Source organism: Plodia interpunctella, chromosome 22 (genome assembly GCF_027563975.2).
Source record: "Plodia interpunctella isolate USDA-ARS_2022_Savannah chromosome 22, ilPloInte3.2, whole genome shotgun sequence".
In the NCBI taxonomy this organism is placed as follows: Eukaryota; Metazoa; Arthropoda; class Insecta; order Lepidoptera; family Pyralidae; genus Plodia; species Plodia interpunctella.
In genome coordinates, this window is record NC_071315.1 from 3,094,329 (window position 1) to 3,112,704 (window position 18,376).

General features: G+C 34.0%; 1 protein-coding gene across 2 annotated transcripts in view; it reads left to right on the forward strand.

Moving 5' to 3' along the window:
- Positions 1-18,376, forward strand: part of LOC128679774 (phosphoenolpyruvate carboxykinase [GTP]-like) — a 22,291-nt gene continuing 3,915 nt past the window's right edge. The window contains exons 1-7 of one of the 2 annotated variants that reach the window (XM_053762216.1): positions 1-144; positions 3,914-3,974; positions 15,219-15,315; positions 15,517-15,662; positions 16,843-17,027; positions 17,436-17,558; positions 18,030-18,179. In XM_053762216.1, coding sequence (XP_053618191.1) covers positions 3,943-3,974; positions 15,219-15,315; positions 15,517-15,662; positions 16,843-17,027; positions 17,436-17,558; positions 18,030-18,179 — 733 coding nt within the window. In that variant the 5' untranslated portion in view covers positions 1-144; positions 3,914-3,942. Of the gene's footprint in view, positions 145-3,913; positions 3,975-13,538; positions 13,829-15,218; positions 15,316-15,516; positions 15,663-16,842; positions 17,028-17,435; positions 17,559-18,029; positions 18,180-18,376 lie in introns of those variants that run through there. The other variant, XM_053762215.1, reaches the window with a different exon arrangement.

Genomic DNA, 18,376 nt, shown 5'->3' on the forward strand with positions numbered 1-18,376 from the left:
TACGGTGCAAGTAGAGACATATGATCAGTGTGGAGCCGAGTTGAAAACAAACAACACGCTGCCAACGTCACAATCGAGACATTTCTCTGGAAATCGAATGGAAGAAACGAGTTGATTCCGGTCGTTGACTGTAACTACTGCGAGGTGAGTAATTCTGACCTTTATTTAAAACTTACGTGAAGTTAGTTCCGGTTGGTAGTGAAATATTTCGGAATCGTGGCTAATGTCATGTAATTCATTCTATTTATTTATGTATTAGATATTTGAATATTCTTAATTTATTAATGTGTTGTCTATGAATGAAACAATTGACTGTCTTTGACTATTTTTGATCATAGATAACAGAGTTTTATTATATTTATTGTATTACGAGGTCTATAGTTATGTTGTTACATTCCTTACGTATATAATGATTATTTAATTTATTTCGAAGTCTCGACGCCCCCTGATATTCCACTAAACTCGCGGGTTTGTATTCATCATCATCATGTAATTTAAGAGCGAGGCTCTTGTCGGTGGAGTTCCTTCCATTGTTGTCTCCCCAAAGCCAACTCCTTCGCTTCTTGATACGACACGACACCCACTTTTTTCTTTAATTTGTCTGGTGTAACTATCTCTTGGCTTTAATACCAGTTTCAAAGTATATACTGAAAGATACCTAATCAAATAAGAATATTTAATTACGCCTAGCCAACGACATTGACACTTACCTATATTTGCTATCTATCTCCACGCTTCTCCAACACTTGTAAGGTTGCTGAGAGAGATCGATCGTGATAATGATAAAAACGACGTCTTTATGTGCTACTGCATTTTAATGTTGTCATGTTTTATTTATAATGCTGTATCATTTCTCGCGTAATGTTTACAATAATTTTGTCATAATAAAAATTGATATCTCTTTGTTCTAGCCTGTATTGTTTACACGCTTTTATTTAACTTGCAACTTGCATATCAATGCAGCATACGATGCATACAATTACAAAAAGAAGAATTTTATATATTAAAAAAATGTACTTTTACATTTAAAGTTTTGCATAAATCAGATATGAACTTAAATAATTTTGTTATATATAAATCACATATAAAAGTCTACCCGTATCGTATCGTACCACTTCGTTCCTGTGTATAAAGGTAGGTATTTAGTAACACCCTTTAAGTAGGTAGTACCATTAAATAGTGCCAAGGAAGTTGTGTGTTTCATATCACGTAACGACCACGACTCTCAGCTATGAGGAATACTTACGACTATGAAAAAGAAGATATAATACCATAGACCAATCAAGAAAGTGTGCAAGACTGCAAGAGCATCGCATGTCGGTATGCCAGCCTCATACCAAGCCAGGCGGCAATCGCTGCGTCGCGCCACAACACAGATTCCAAATTCAAATGGACAAATTTTAGTTTTTATCTATAATTTCCCTCTGCTCTAATCTAAACCGAGCGCGAACTGAAAAATGAAATTAGAATTTTTGTTATTTTATACTTTACTAGCTTTCCCACAGAAGTAGTTAATTTTCCGGGAAGAAAGCCTATATATACCTTCGTATTCCAAACTGTGTATGCAACATTTCTAGAAGATTCGTTTAAGCGCGAAGAGGTAACAAAAAATGTCACTAGACTAGTCAATTCATCAGAAATACGGAAATCGGAAAGTAAACACGTAACAAGCTAAGTAATAATGTACCGCGTCGGGTGTAAGCTGATGCTTTCTGTTTAAAATGCACATTTGCACATTCATTATCCATCATAAACCTTTATGTTTAGGAAAATTCCAGAATTACCAAAACTAGCCTTTGTGAAGTTTTTGTCATTAATTTCTATCTGATATAAAGCAAGCGGCCGGTCGTAAAAACACAGCCGGTGCATCAAAATTATAAAGTTCATGTCCAACCATAAATATATAGCCTATTATTATTATTTTCAATATTTAGCCCATTGAATACTTTTCCATAAAACTGTTTACGAGCGTCAGTAAATTTCCAAAGCAAGAAATGCAGATGATGTAAGAAGAGATAGTGGGACCTTCGACCAATGATACGTCGAAGCTCTGTCCCCGCCGTAAACAAGTGACGTAGGCATAGACAGCTGACATGCGTTAATATCCAGCCAGACGACCACAATATCTAAGTATGCAATACTACGTAATAATTATGTTTGTAAAAAATAACATACTACGGATAAAGTATTATGTAAATAATTTACCATGTCTTCAAGATTTAACAGCAATCAAGCGAGCAAATATGTATTTTTTTAATTTTTTATGATATTACATGGTTAATAAATGTTTAACATTAGGTTTGACTATAGAATGTATAGTTTTAAACTATTATTCAAGTCGAAAAATCGGAGTCACAAAAAAAAACTGAGTTATGTAAGATTTTTGTTTTCGGCATCACTCTTTATCTTGTGAAAATTGTTTTCTCGTAGGAACTAGGTTGTACATTCTAATTATGTATTTTTTTATTTAAGTATGGTTATTATGTTTTACTTTTACATTTCTTTAATTTGTAATTTTTTAAATTTTGTTTAAATTTTACACAAATGGTATTGTTAATTTTAAAAAGTGTTATTTAAAAAAAGCTAATGTATTTATAAAATACTAAATATCATTATTATAACCTAAAAAAAATAATCAATCAGCACCTCTGGGTTCCGGTTACTTGTCTATGATTCATGGGAAATCAAATAAAACGGTACAGATTACACCAAAGACCAAATTAATCTATATCAAAACAAAACATGACATTGACGTGCTTATCTGTATCTTTTGTGGGCGTGTAACTAACGGGAAAACATTATGTACTTTATTTTACCTATAGGTACAATACAGTTATAGATAAAATAATTGGCGACAGCAATATTATTTATATTGATATTGATTATGGCAACTCACTTGATGTAACAATATTTTTTTAGCCTTTAATAGGCCTAGGTAGAGTGACCTAACCACTTACCAGAGATAGATGTAACATCTGACAAAAACAAGGTGTATGTTGATACATATGTATATTTTAAACATAAGTCCTTTGTACTACATATTTTGGTCCATTTTTTTTTTATTGTTAAAAAGATATAAAGGATAAATGTTATTTTTTGGTTAAAATCCGGACAAGTTAAAGGTGAACTTGCGTGTAGAGGGTTACGTACAATTTATAGAATTATTAATAGGTTTCCTGTAATCTACAAGCAATGAACTATATTTTATTCTATTATTTTTTTCAAAGTTTTAGGTTCTGTAGTTTTGGAGATCAAGTGGTACTTACTATGTTTTTGTATGACAGTACCTATTATTGAAATTTAAACAACATTTTTTTAAATAAATACAACTGCGCACATAGAGAAGAAATGCCAATAACATCTTGCCAAAAGGGCTTTCCTTCCGCCATTATAGATAGGTAGAATTAAACTTCCTCTACTTTGACGCTGTTTACTTCGAAGTTGTTCAACTAAGTACATACATATTACATTTTATGGATCATTTAAATTATAATTCAAAAACATTAATTATGAAGCATAAGCTTTAATATGGCTACAAAGTAAGTAAAGTCACAAGTACTTAAATCTTCCAAGACCAATACACGGTTTCCGATGGGGTTTTCACTGTTGGATAGTTACAACCGTGCGAACTAGAAAATATTGTGCTTATTCGTATTTTGTTAACGTGTTCTAATAATTATTAAACATAAAAATTATAATTAATAAAAAAATTAATGATTATTTATTCCCTTCACTACATAACTCATTAGCTAAAATCCGAATCCGAAATTCAATTAGGTACATCCAAATGATAACGAGATCAAAGGAAAGTAAATTTCCCCAGTCTTATTTATTTGCATGAAAGTCAGAAATAAATCTTGTTTTAATTGTTGACATTAACCTGAAGTGCAAATAAAAAATATTTGTTTTCCAGATACAAAACGGGAGGGGAATCGTTTTAACATGCTGTACTTCGTCTCGAGACTCACCAAAAGGTTAGTGATCTATAAATATTAATATTTCTTTATGACAGACAGACAACATGGACACTTATTTCTATATGTAGGTACATTTTGTCATTGAAGATTTTACATACATTTTTAATAAATAATGTAAAATTATGTATAATGACATGTTTGATAACGAAGAAAGAAAGAGCGCGAAAACGTGGTTTACATTTTCCATTTTTCTTTTTTGTTGATATATGCGAAAAAATTATAAAAGATATATATTATAAAATACTCTAATAATCGTCTTCTTTAGTTGGACTGTTAAATGAGTTATTTGTAAAAAAAAATAGTTTCTTTTTAGTTTATCATAGGCAAGAATTTTTCTTTTTCCTTATAATTGTCCATGAATGTAATAAGTACGGTCTAAGTATAGAAGGCAAAAATGGACATTTGACATTTTGAAAAGATACGGTTTATTTTATGTCATTAAAGAAATGTGAACAGAGATACCACGTCAGTAGGTATCCCCGTTTCAATACAGAACTGTAAAACTAAACTTATGTTTGATACATTATTTTATTTGCGGGGAATATATGTAAGTATTTGAACGTGGGAACAATATTTTTACACATTTACAATAATTTATTTTTTAAACATTTTTGGTGACAAAATATGTAGGTATTTATTTGACTTTAAACGAAATATATTTACAAAGACAGCTGTTATAATCACGTACAACGTTATCAGAGAAAAAGCAGAAACGGATAACACATGAGCAATTTGACGTTATCTTGTAGTAGCAGTGGCTTGTGAATTATCTGTGGGTCACGGGAGGCACGGTCACACACCCTCGTTTCATCATTGTGTAGTTCACTAGCGACGCGCAGCGATTTTGCTTGGAAACGTTGTGTACATCGGATCCATGGATTTAATAAGTACTTCGAGTACCTACTAATTCCAAAATCTCTAAGAGATCTAAGAGGCAAAAATAGCAGCAGTTTATTCAACAGCATTAGCCAATAGGTAGCGATTTCACAAGAAAGCCAGTCATCCACACACAGCTCGCAAAGAGCACAGCAGACAAATCAGATTTTAGCGAAGGCCATGTAAAAAAATCAGCAGCAATTACATACGATATTATTTTCTTAATTATTTAAAAAAATATATAAAAAGTCAGTCTTGCGCCCAAACATTCAAATGATTCAAACCAAAGATTAAGCCAAGTAGCATTAGGTACCTCGTTGTTGGACGGCAAGGAAAATTATATTTAAAAAGTAGACGCGCAAAATCCTGCCAAATCAATCACAAAATACGTAATACTGAATCTAAAGCTGCACGATTTCTTGTAGGAGCGAACAACACAATAAAGTTAAATCAACAAAAAAAAACATAGTAACAACACAGAAGACAATGCATTAATTCGGAATTACAATGCCAGAAAGATACGGAAACATTAAAAAAACAAACTTACCGATTAATTTTTGTTCATTGTACCTATATTTTTTAATTAAAAAAAAGTGAAAATAATTTAATTTGTTTGTACATAGTGAAAACCAATTAAATTATTTGTGTATTCGTGATTTTCGTGATGTAACTTAAAAAAATATTTGAAAACATGGCAACCGCGACACGATTCGTGATGTACTTTATTTTCTTCAGCGAATTATGTACTTCCGAGAATACTTTAGGGAAGGGAATATCAACAGTCTTAAGTTTCATTATTTGCCAACTTTGACTTATTGCGTTCTCGAAGAATTTATTTATTTGTAAACATGACAATAAAAAAATCTCCGCCAATTAACTCTTTGCTTAATTAGTTCATTTAATTAGATGATTTTATAAATAACCCTGTAAAGATAGCAAGATCCGTGATGTTCTTAGAGTGTATACTGTACCTATATCTATTATAGAACGCGCGCAGATTTTACTCCGACTATTGGAGGTATTCAGAGTAATTAATTATTGAGAATTGCAGGGCTTTTTGGATAATGATTACGGTTATGTAGATAAAATTCATCTTTATTAAATGTATCCTACTAATATTATAAATACGAAAATTTGTGAGGATGTATGTTTGTTACTTCACGCAAAATCTACAGGACAGATTATTATGAAATTTGATACACGTACACATAGGATACTTTTATCCCGAAATTTACACGGGAGTGAAGTCCCGGGGCGCAGCTGGTATTCATATTTAAATTTAAATTTTACCTATATAGGTACTTATTCTGAACAATAAGTAGTAGATAAATGTGAACTACAAAAGCAAGTATTTCATGTGAATATAGGTACCCACTTTAAGCAATGAAGATATAACGGGATAACATTGTTAAGAATTTGTTAATAATATTTATGAAAATGTTTTGAGATTTGACCCATCGGTATCGGTCTCCATAACAATTTTAACTTTGTTAATTTGTTTATCGCGAAAAGATAGACAGAGAGACGCGGGAAAGAACTTTGTTTTATAATAATGTAAGGATAAGGATTAATTAGTTACACACATGACTTGAATTAAATCACAATATTATATACATAACATGAGGAGAAATATACTTATTTATTTACTTATTAGCTGTTCCCCGCGGCTTCGCCCGCGTTTATTTCGTGATCATGACTTATTGTTGTCAATATCTGCACGTATCGTGAGGAAACATATATAACTGTGAAAATCGTATCAAATTCCATTCAGTGGTTTTTGGTTTTGTAAAAGAACTGACAGATAAATATACCTAAATAGGTATATGACACGCAAAATATCAGTTCTGGAAGTTGCTAGAATTGAATTACAAATATGCGCATGCGCTCGACCGGTCGCCAAGGCCGCATCCCGGTGAACGGGTTCGATTCTTTGTCCAATCAGGAAGTGTATTTATACACTGTGGTCATGTTTGCAGACAAAAGAAATGTCGAACTAAAAATATCCGTGTGAATTAGAACGAAAATATTTTCGCCTAGTTTTGTTTTGTTCGAAAACGCTTGTCCACAGAATTTTAATTTTTCACGTCGCTTCACTTTCAATGACACTACATTGTTACCACTTAGTTGTTCGTCGCGAACTTAGACTCGTGAACACAATACATTTTTACGAATATTTCAAATACGACTTAACCGATTTTGTTGCCCCACGAACTAAAAAAATCTATTGACTGATCCTACATACCTTTTAAATTTCATCAAAATCAGACCAACGGTTCGAAAGTTATCGTGTTACAAACATACATACAAAAAATGTATTTTTGCCCCAAGTTGACCTCGCTTCGCTCGCTCGGTCAATTAAAAGCATGCCCCTGATGTTGAACTCAATATTGGCTCCCGACGTAGAAACTTTTCAACGGTTTACTGCATGATTTTGATCTTTTTGTCACGCGTTGCAACAATTGTGGCAAAATGTTTTTGTTCGTTTACTAAATAACAAATCATCCAACATATGCACCTAATAAGAATAATCTGTTCTTTTAAGTTCAAAACATTATGCGATATCGCAGAGCTAGATATGAGAAAATTGACCAATAGCCATCGTCAATAACATTTTACGTCAGTCATAAAAATTGGCATCATAAATAATTATGAACTGCTTCAGAACCAGTCGAGCCCATCAACATGATTGTAAATGTCGTAAGAAGTAGTTGGTCCGGTATCTGGTGGCGTAGCTAGAGCACTAGATGGGATGAGCACCGGGGCTCCCAAGGAATGGGGCCTTCCTCTGACTAAATATCCTCTATATTTAATACCCGGTGTAAAAAGTTGTGCACAGAAACAATGGAATGCGTACAGACTTCAAGTAAAGGATTATTTCGATTTTAGTTTGGAAGGGGAGACTGCGGATCCGCGTTATAATAAGCAGGGCCTGGCTTCCGCTCTATGTCTGAGGAAGCAACTGAGGAAAGACTTAAACAGCTCAGTGGAGGATTCATTGTTTGCTCCAGAAGTTATGGTCACAAGGAAAACTTAGGATAGGGGACCCTGATGTATTTTGCATCGAGATTTATAAATAGCTGTGTTATCTAACTACGCCACTTGACACACCCACAATGGAACTTTACTCAGTTGCCAGCCGGTATCGAAATTATCGGGGAGATAAATATTCCATGAATTGATGATAAAATGCAATGTTTTCTGCGGAGACACATTTCTTTGTTTGGAGATTTTTTCATACAATCAAGGCGATAAATAATACAAATAAGAATACAACCACAACCATAACTTCACAAGTCAATGTAAACACTGCCATCGCATGGAGAACCTTGAACCGCAAGGAGATCAGCTATTATCGAAATATAAACGATTAAGAAAGGATTAAGAAAGGACAAAGAAGGAGAAGAACATATCCTCTCTCTTAGTGTGAGAGCCCAGAGACTGCTTTCCTATTTTTGCTTCTCCATTTCGCATGGTCTTCGGCATCGCTGATTGATTAAATATTAGATTTACTAAGCTGTTGGGGCACTACTAAGTGTAAGGACACAGCTCCCGGGCGCCAAGCATCAGGGGGCACCGCAGTTTTTGCTAGGTCTGAGTTACGACTTATGAAAGACTGGGATATAATAAAATTGAGCTTCAATTGTATATACTTAGCTAAAGGCCCGTATAAGTATGACCCGTGTGCCGTGAACATTTTTTTTAGTTTATCCAACACTGAATAACACCGATTAACTGGGTAAAAAGGCACGTATTCGGCTCTGCAGTCACGTTGCGCCAAATATTGACACTAATTGACACCTGTCGAGTTTTATTATCTAAAAATAAACAAACAACAACAGATAATAGAGCTCAATAGGTCTATTTCACATCTTATGTGGGAATTTTTTAATGGATGGATAGAAATAAGTATTACCTAGGTACGTAATTTAGCCATTTATGTATATAAAAGCGGGATTATTTAGTCAAACGCGTGACATGATAGAAGACACATATTAATATACTTATTTAAATAGTTTTTTTTTCATATTTTTAATAGAAACACAATAGCAAAATTTTATTTGAAATTTAAATTAAGTACTTAGTTATTTTATAAATTTTACCTTTGCGAAAAGGTATGGGATAAATTGAGACATCCCTACTTGCTGTCTACCTACTTGAACCACATTGTACAATATCGTGTCATTTTGTTGTAAAATTAATCATTATGTTGGTTCATGATTGAAGGAAAAGTGATTTTGGAAAACCTAACATGTTACTTTTGATACACAAACATAATTAATATTTTAGGTACCTATATACCGTTATTGTTTTTTGTTGATAATAACTTCGTAAAACCCGTATCTGTAGTTTGTTTTTTGTTGATCTATGAATTTAGCACTACAGAAGAAAGTTCTAAACTGCAGCATATTTTTAAAAAAGTATGGGCTTCAAATAGATGAATGGATATAGTTGCAATAAGTACTTTGTAAAAATATATGACTTAAGGAAATAAATATAAACGAAATAATATTATATCGACAGGTTTATAGTTGACTGGACTGGGCATGGGCACAGCACGAAATTGAACTTGAGAAGAGTCAGAATTCAAACGATAAATCTAAATTGAGAAAATGACGTATAGGTACCTTATATGATTTTGATTATAGAAATCGGTTAAATTTATAAAAGAAAAATTAGACTCCTCCTGTCCGGAGACGGCGGTTCTTTGTCCCACTGACTCTGATGTAGGTCGATTTGTTTCCTCATATCTCACTAGGAAACATAGGCTGGACTGTGGACTCGGCTTGGCTCTTATCATGACCCCAGTCCTTTGCTAATTGGTCATTATCTTTTAAAATTAACAGCTTTCTCACTTAATTTGATCTTTGGCTAAATAAAGACTAGCACTCGATTAATTCAAAGTCTCACTTACAGATTAGAGTTAGTTTTAAGCACAAAGTAAATAGGTACTTATCTACATTAAAGACAAATACTTATTGAGATTGTTCTTATTGATTTATATATTTCCTAATGACATTATGTGCTGACCTCATTTGTATTGGTATTTGATAATGAACAAGACTGATGACAGAATTTTAATATTATAAATGCGAAGGTTTGTGAGGATGTGTGTATGTATGTTACTCTTTCACGCAAAATCTTCTGGACCGATTATTATGAACTTTGATACACGGGTAGAATATAACCTGGAATTCCCACGGGAGCGAAGCCCAGGGGCGTAGCTAGTAGTAGATAAATTTATTGTATAAATAAATCTGTATTCAATGTTTCAATGAAACAGACAATGACCGTGCGAAGTAGAGAAGAAGAAGAAGGAAAGCAGACCTTGTGCTCCGGTATAGCTATATACATATATGTAGGAAGGGTTGAGCGAGAATTCCAAAGATGACTTTCAAACAACCGAGCTGCGAAAAAGCAAACTATTTAGTGCGATGGGGCTTTGCAGACAGCGTACAGTGTTCGTGTTGGAGAACCGCTTCAGACAATGCCTCACTTGCCACAAATCGAGTGGCCACAATCTTGTGCAGATTCGTGCACCTGGGTGATTTATGAAGGGCACAAATAATGCGCTGGCAATAAAATTACGAATTAGACGAATCATTTTATGTATAATAAGAACGTATGTTCTTATTATACATAAAATGATTCGTCTAGTATGAGTACAATACTCGTACCTTACGAGAGTAAATAGGTATGTATTCCATAAATAATTATATCGTGCGCAATTACTTTACTTATAAGTTGTTCAAACAGTTTAATTGTAAGTACTGCACGTACCATTATATAGAACATAGTATATGTTATAAGTGTAACATAACGCTGATATAGCATGCCTGTAAGGGTAAACTGTTGAAACTATTGTATTGTATGTGCCACACCTTGTACTACACAGTTACTGCAATAAACATATTTGAGTTTTGAGTTTTTAGACGAAGAAGAAGATTTCTAAACAAATTCTCCTTAAGTTTATCAACATTTTTAACCTTTACATACCTAACGACAGCGAATAATTCCACAATATGTTTGTAGATTTAACAATCACATGAGACTTTTCCATCGTTGCTTTCCCACAGGTACGTCCAGACACGTGTTACTTTAACGTGCAGTTCAATGTGAGTTCAATATTAAATTGCATGATGCAATAACTGGTACAGGTGTCATGCACCCACCATACAATCCTATCGTTTCTTTAGCCAGTTATGGCTAGACAAAGCTCAAGACATACATTTTGTTAATTAAGAAGTTTGCAGACTACCTAAAAGCCCTAGAAATAGATAGTACCTACTGATAGAAATAAACAATATTTTTCATTACCCAGGGCGGAAACGGCAGAACTACATAAAATTTATTTTGTGTTGTGGAGATTCGACCTCTATTACAGTTTAGGATAAACAAGACATTTATCTTTCTTCTCTGTTATTTTGATACGATTATACAAACACTGGTGGCCATACCAAAAAAGAAATAGATACTAATAATCTAATCTGAGACCTAATAAAATTATACATCAAAATCAGTCAAGCCGGTTCGAAGCAGTATAGACTAAAATCGTGACACGAGGATTTTATATATTAAGTAGATGGATTTTCAAGTTCATTTATAATGGTTATTTAAAACAGCTTGTTTTAGATTATTTTATACGTCTGCCCCTTGTGTCCCTCAAAGAAATAAATCCTGGATCCGCTCATGAAAAACAGGACAACGGTCAAGGTGAAAAAAGGTCAAAATAGCTAAAATAACTGATCAAAATCAAATAATTTATTCAGAAATTAGGCCTTCACATGTACTTTTTCACTAAATAATTACCAAAGCTACAAACTACTAGCATTTCGGAACGACCACTGCTGAGAAGAAATGCCGAAAGAAACTCATTCAAACAGTGTTGGTCCCTATTATGCCAGAAGGGCTACGATGATAAAAGTAGCAATTGTTTGCCTTTGCATATGTACTTTTCATGCTACAGTACAATTTATTACTAACTAGATGTTTAGTGTAGGGCTTCGCTCCCGTAGGAATTTTGAGATAAAATATAGCTTATAGCTATAAGCTTATATCTTGGATATTATACCTTTCTAACGGTGAAAGAATTTTTGAAATGCTCCTTCTTTATAAAAATAATATAGATTACGATTAGCGGCCCGTCCCGGCTTCGCTCAAAAATACAAAAAATCAATTTACGTAGATAGATGCTTAATTATGCAAACAAAAAGTTGCCTCACTGTTTGGAAATTTATTTTGTTTTTTATTATTTTATTCATAATTTTTATTTTTGTTATAATAATTCGTATGGCATTTAAATTTTATTTGTAAAACATGTACGTGATTTGTGATCTTCAAGTGTCTGAATTATACTTCTATTTCGACGAATAAGAATTGTAATTATGAAGTCATGGGAATCGAGTGTGTCATGCTCACTCAAATGGTCAATCTGGTGGTGGCGTCGTGGGCCGGGTCGTGAGGTTCCCTCTATTATGGTTGAGCTACGCGATGGCTGTCCCATGCGTCAACTCGTGAACGGGTGCTGCCAGAGGGAACTGGTCATCTCGTTTCTCATATATTTTCATGTAAGTTAATTGTGTTTCACATCGATATATATATATTATAATCAGCACTCGGATCACAATCATAACCTGTTTTGATATACCTTTTGACTATGTACATTATGTACTTTTATATATTATTAGAAAGAAAAAAAAAACATTGTAAGAAACAATAATGGTAAGCCGATCTGGCATGATAGGGACCAACACTGTTCAAATGAGTTTCTTTCGGCATTTCTTCTCAGCAGTGGTCGTTCCGAAATGCCAGTAGTTTGTAGCTTGTGAGAAATAACTATAAATATAAAGATTGACGAGAAAAAGTGCCTGTGAAGGTCTAATTTCTGAATAAATGATTTGAATTTGAATTTGAAAGAAACAGGGCAAATACTCGGCTTCTTACATCCAGTCAGTATTGCCCTGTCCTACCCTAAATCTTCCCCTTGAATTCTATTTAAAAAACTCGCATTATGCGACGTTGTTTTATAACATGTAGTGACGATCATGATCATCTAAAACCTTGAAGTAATCGCTGATTTCCAGATATAAATAAATACTCATATATTTGTTTATATTTGGTAATCAACGATTGGTTTCCAATCAAGAGAGTTATTTATAGAATACCTATTTGCATGCAAAAAATATTTACGTAAGATGATGCAATTTGTCACAATTACCGAACCGAAAAATTTCCAACTGCCTGTCCATACACGCATATTTTAAAAAACCTATTTAAACAAGTTGCTACAAGATATTATTTATGTTATTAGAGGTTTTGTCAATTGCAGAAATATGTACCTAAGTACACGTGTACAACATCAGTGTACCTATAGCATATTGTATGCAACATGCAACAAATGCTGACCCTATAGTGATAGGCATTCCGCATTCGATATGACGAAACAGAACCTTGGAAACTGTCGTTTTCTGATGAAACCTTCCCCTTTATTTCTCTATCGTCAAATATTGTTTTTATTCTTCGCTATGTAACGACAAAGGTCAATCAAATACAAAAACAAGATAAAATCGACATAACCGGTTTTGCTATTACGAATTTTACACGAAGGGACACACCCGCGTTATCGACCAATCAGAACGCGCCATTCAAACACTCCCATCTGACATATAAACTGCGCGCGCGCAATTTATATCACATTCGTAGTTTGAAATTGATTCTATAGACATCTAATTAATAAATGGGTGATAGATTAAACATAATAGGCTATTATAGGTGGTTGATATTCCTGTTCAGTTTCAGTAATTTAGACAAAATTTAATTAAGTAAATTTTTAGCCGTTTATTTCTTTTAATCAGAAAGTATTAATCGTACCTATAGATATATTTTTAATTTTACTATTTGATAAATTTAAATTAATACCCAATCAATATGTTGCACTTCAACACGATCCCCGAAGACTACGTGAAGAAAACTGCGCAGTAAGTTGCCCCAATTTCGTAATCTTCCAAATCATTGACTTTCTAATTTTATTTTTAGATATTTTATGTATTAATGTATACACGACAGGTTACAATCAATTTAATCCTAACTTATCCAATTAATTAACCAACTATATATAAATATAATTTGAATTTAATTACCCTTATGTACGACTGACAATTGTAAATTCCATTCGAATAATTAATATTATAACTACCTAACAATGCGAAAGTATATTCTTAAAATTGCATCACGTTTAATAATGCCATAGGGCATGCATAGGGTACTATTTATACTGGGAAAATAACTGTTCCCGTGTGAACATTCACACAGGCGGAGCCGCAGGGTAATGCTAATTACTTATTATATGATAGAATAAAACAAGAGAAGATAAAACCACATATAGAATTTCGTGAAGAATTTTGTGGTAAAGAATGCCCACCTTTTGTAGGTAAATAAATCTTGTAATTTTTTTCAATAAAGTTTTTAAATATTCAAATTGTCAGTCTCAAAATTTCACTCAATTATGATATTAATAAACCTAAATAGGTTCATAGTTAAACGTAACTAGTTAAGTAGTACTTACTTTTTTACAAACGTTAATAACTAATCGATTCCTTAATCAAAACTTATAGAGGTATACAACTTTGATTGGGATTAAGTAAAGGATTACATGATAAAGGGTATTGAGAATATAATTATTTTATTTATCATAATATATTAGTTAGGTAGATTATATCAGATTGAGATAAAATTCATAAAACCTATTTTTGAACGCTTGAAGTTCATAATAAGTTTAAACCACTTTTCATTATACTAATAATGAAAATAAATAAAATAATAGATACTAAAAACACAACTACTTAGGTATGTAAAAAAAACAAATAATTTCGAAGTAAGTACCTACTTCAGTATTTACATAACAAAGGAAGTTTACACAAAAATTAATCACGGATCGACATACTTATTTGTTTTGTTCTCACGTTGATATTGATCAACGTGAGAATCCGATAGAAGACCGAAGACCTCTAATCTAACTCTCAAAATATATATGTCTATTCAAAGGAAAACACAAAGATTGTAATGGAAAAATATTTTCCTCATAACGCGAACTAGCAAAGCAAACGTCACTATTTTAGTATCCTACACAAATGAACATAATTATAGTCCTATATAAACGAACCTGTCGTACGTATCGATACTGAAAAAAAGCGATTTCACAACACAACCACAATTTCTGAGGATCCAACCAAAAATGCGACGTGTGAAAGTGAGAAAATGTAGCTATCTATGTTTTAAACTAATTTCGCATGTAATTAGTTAGGTTATGTGTAGTCATTTAGTACCCCCATGTACAAACTGAATGCTATAACAATACTTGGTTTTCAGATGCGCTCAGTTGGCATTGGGTTGCAGCCGAGCGGCGCACCAAACTGCGCTGAGGGGCGCCGCCACGCCAGCGCAGTTGGCATCGCTCACACCCAAGGTATGGCTGCTAAATCATGCAAGTAAAACGTGCAAGTAACTGGCAAAAAGAGGAGACGCCCTATTATTATACAACTCGCGGGGCTGAAGCAGACGAGTGGGAACAGGAAACGAAAAAAAAGTCGACGTCTGTGCAATGAAAGGTCGTTGTAGCTATGGACAAGGTGTATACAATCTTATAGCTATCTGCTCCTTCTGTCAGGTCCGTGCGTTTGTGGAGCGCAGTGCGGCGCTGTGCCAGCCTGACCACGTGCACGTGTGTGACGGCTCCGAAGCGGAGGCCGACGCGCTCCTGCAGTTCATGCAGAAGCAAGGCACCCTCAAATCCCTCAAGCAGTATGATAACTGGTAAGTAAGCCTTTGTCTCTCTCTCATCTGAGCGTTTTACCGGTTACTTTCTTAGCCGTTGAGCGTCGGAGGCCAGCGGTCCGCTTTCTTTTTTTATGTGTTTCTTAATTATTCAACAAATAATAAACGATGTTTTTTTCTTTCAAAATTAGAAAATACGAAACGTAGAAATAGATCCGGTTGTAACGGTTCTTTATCTGATACATGGGTTACCTTTGGAATCTGAACTCGAGACATGATTCGCAGAACTTCCTGGACATTAAACGTTTTATTTGTAAACAAACTTAATTACGTTCTTTCCATTAATTAGTAATTATCATCGTTGTACATAGTCATCTTAATAAGATATTAATATTATCTTTCTAGTTTTTGCTTTGTCTGTAATTCTGTATGGACTACTATGTACAGACTGATAAAAGTTTATATTGCATAATATTCCGGTAGACAGTTAATTTTCATTAATATTTTATTGGTTTTAAAGTCCATGACATTTTTGTTATTAGTATACCTACCTATTTAAGTATCAATTTGATTGTAGTTTTATTGTTATGATGATTTAGATTGAAACTACCTCTTTTTAATGTAATAATATGAATATAATAACGTAACGTAATAAAATTTCTTTCTTTTTTAAAAGTTAGCTTTGATTTAAAATTAAAAAAAATTCTAGACTCGACAGGGAATGGAAACCATGGTTATTTCTAACCATACAGTGCTCAAGCTATCGAAACTAGTTTCGATACAGTGCTCAAGCTATCGAAACTAGTTTCGATAGCTTGAGCACTGTATGGTTTCAAAATAGTCCTATTCATAGTACTAGTACTATGCCAGGTGGCGTGAATGAATTCATCTTTTTACATTTTGCGCTGACACGTAGTAAATACATAGTTAGTCGCCGATTTAGTAAAAACTACCCACTGCTGAGTAGGTAGGTAGTAGTTAAACAGCACGTCAACTGGTCGCCTTTTCGGCTGACATATTTTATTCCATATACGTAAATATCTCCTACGTACAGATAATAGTCCAGTTATTATAAGTATACATATATTCTTTATACTTAATCTTTACTCATAAGTTTTCATTGTGTTTGCCGATTACACATTGATTTATTTCTTTCTTATGTGTGATCTGCATAACAAAACATTTTTAAGTTTTTATCCAAATCCTCCTCGAATTCTAGTTGGCTGGCCCGCACCGACCCGGCTGATGTGGCCCGCGTGGAGTCCCGCACCTTCATCTGCTCCGAGAATGAGCGGGACGTGGTCCCGGCCGCCCGAATCGGCCAGAAGTCCGCTTTGGGAAACTACATCGCGCCCAGTGACTACGAGAATGCGGTGGCTGATCGGTTCCCTGGCTGCATGAAAGGTAACGTTTTAAATTGTATTCTTATATACGAGTGATGCTCTCTCTTATACTAGATGGCACATCTCTGGAAGCAAGGAATCTACTTCAATCCAGATGTCTTTCACTGTCACCTGCTGTGAGAAGGAGCGAGACATAGTCCCAGCACCCAGATTTGGGGTGTAGGTTGCCTAATCTATACCTTTGCAGAACCGAAGTAACTGTAACAGCCCTTGTGTTATGTTTTTGAGATCATCCTTAGACAAAATATCTGTAGGTACCCATGATTTCTCTAAAGCTACTTCCTAATATTCTATTCAACGAAGACTTGCTCTTACAAAATCCGTCACTCTGGAAGCAAGCAATCTGCTTGAATCCTGGAGTATCGTATCTTTAGCCAGTTTTTAGCTAATTCTTTTGCTCCACCATCAGGTCGCACGATGTACGTGATCCCGTTTTCGATGGGTCCCGTGGGATCTCCACTGTCCAAGATCGGAGTCGAGTTGACTGACTCTCCCTACGTCGTCTACTCCATGAGGGTCATGACCAGGATCGGTGAGTAATCCAATATCCTTGTATTATTGTAAAAATAAGTGCCCCTGTAATTTTTTGCCAAACGTTACAAATTTATGTCGTTTCTAAAGGATGAGTATTCACGTAGGTATTTTGGCCATGCTCCAGTTATTATAACCAATGGATTAATTATATTCTCTTCGAAATAATAACTTCATTAAAATATAATCCTTGTATTCGTAAAATTAAAATTATATTTGAGGTTATTGCAAGATTAAATAGTTTTATTGACCTTTCATATCCTACAATTAATAATATATCAATATCCGTTTCAAATAGTATAACATAAATAGTATACCAATAGATTTTTTTTCTATTTCGTAAAGCAAAGATTTTTTATACAGTTTTTTTTATATAAGTATAGATAACGTACAGCCTTTTCGTATAGATCTCTTTTTTGGTTTTTGTTGATCTGTGCTTTTTATATTTTTTGTTTTTTTTTTCTCACGTTAGGCAGCAAAGTTTTGGAGGCATTGCGTCAAGACGAAACCTTTGTGAAGTGTCTGCATGCGGTGGGCCACGCCGGGGTCCCGGGCTGGCCCTGCGACCCTCAGCGCACCATCATCTTACACAAGCCTGCTGACGACGAAATTGTCAGTTTTGGTGAGTATTCGTGTAGAAAGATTATACATACCAAAGAAACTAATAATTCCAAAATAGCCAATTTGTTCAGTTTGTTTGTAAACTCTTTATGGCACAAAGAAAACCCATACAAAGAAAGCAGTAAAAAGGTATAAAGACAGACTTATCTCAGAAAGGTACTGTTGTCAGAAGCCTACAAGAAAATGAAAAATACTTGT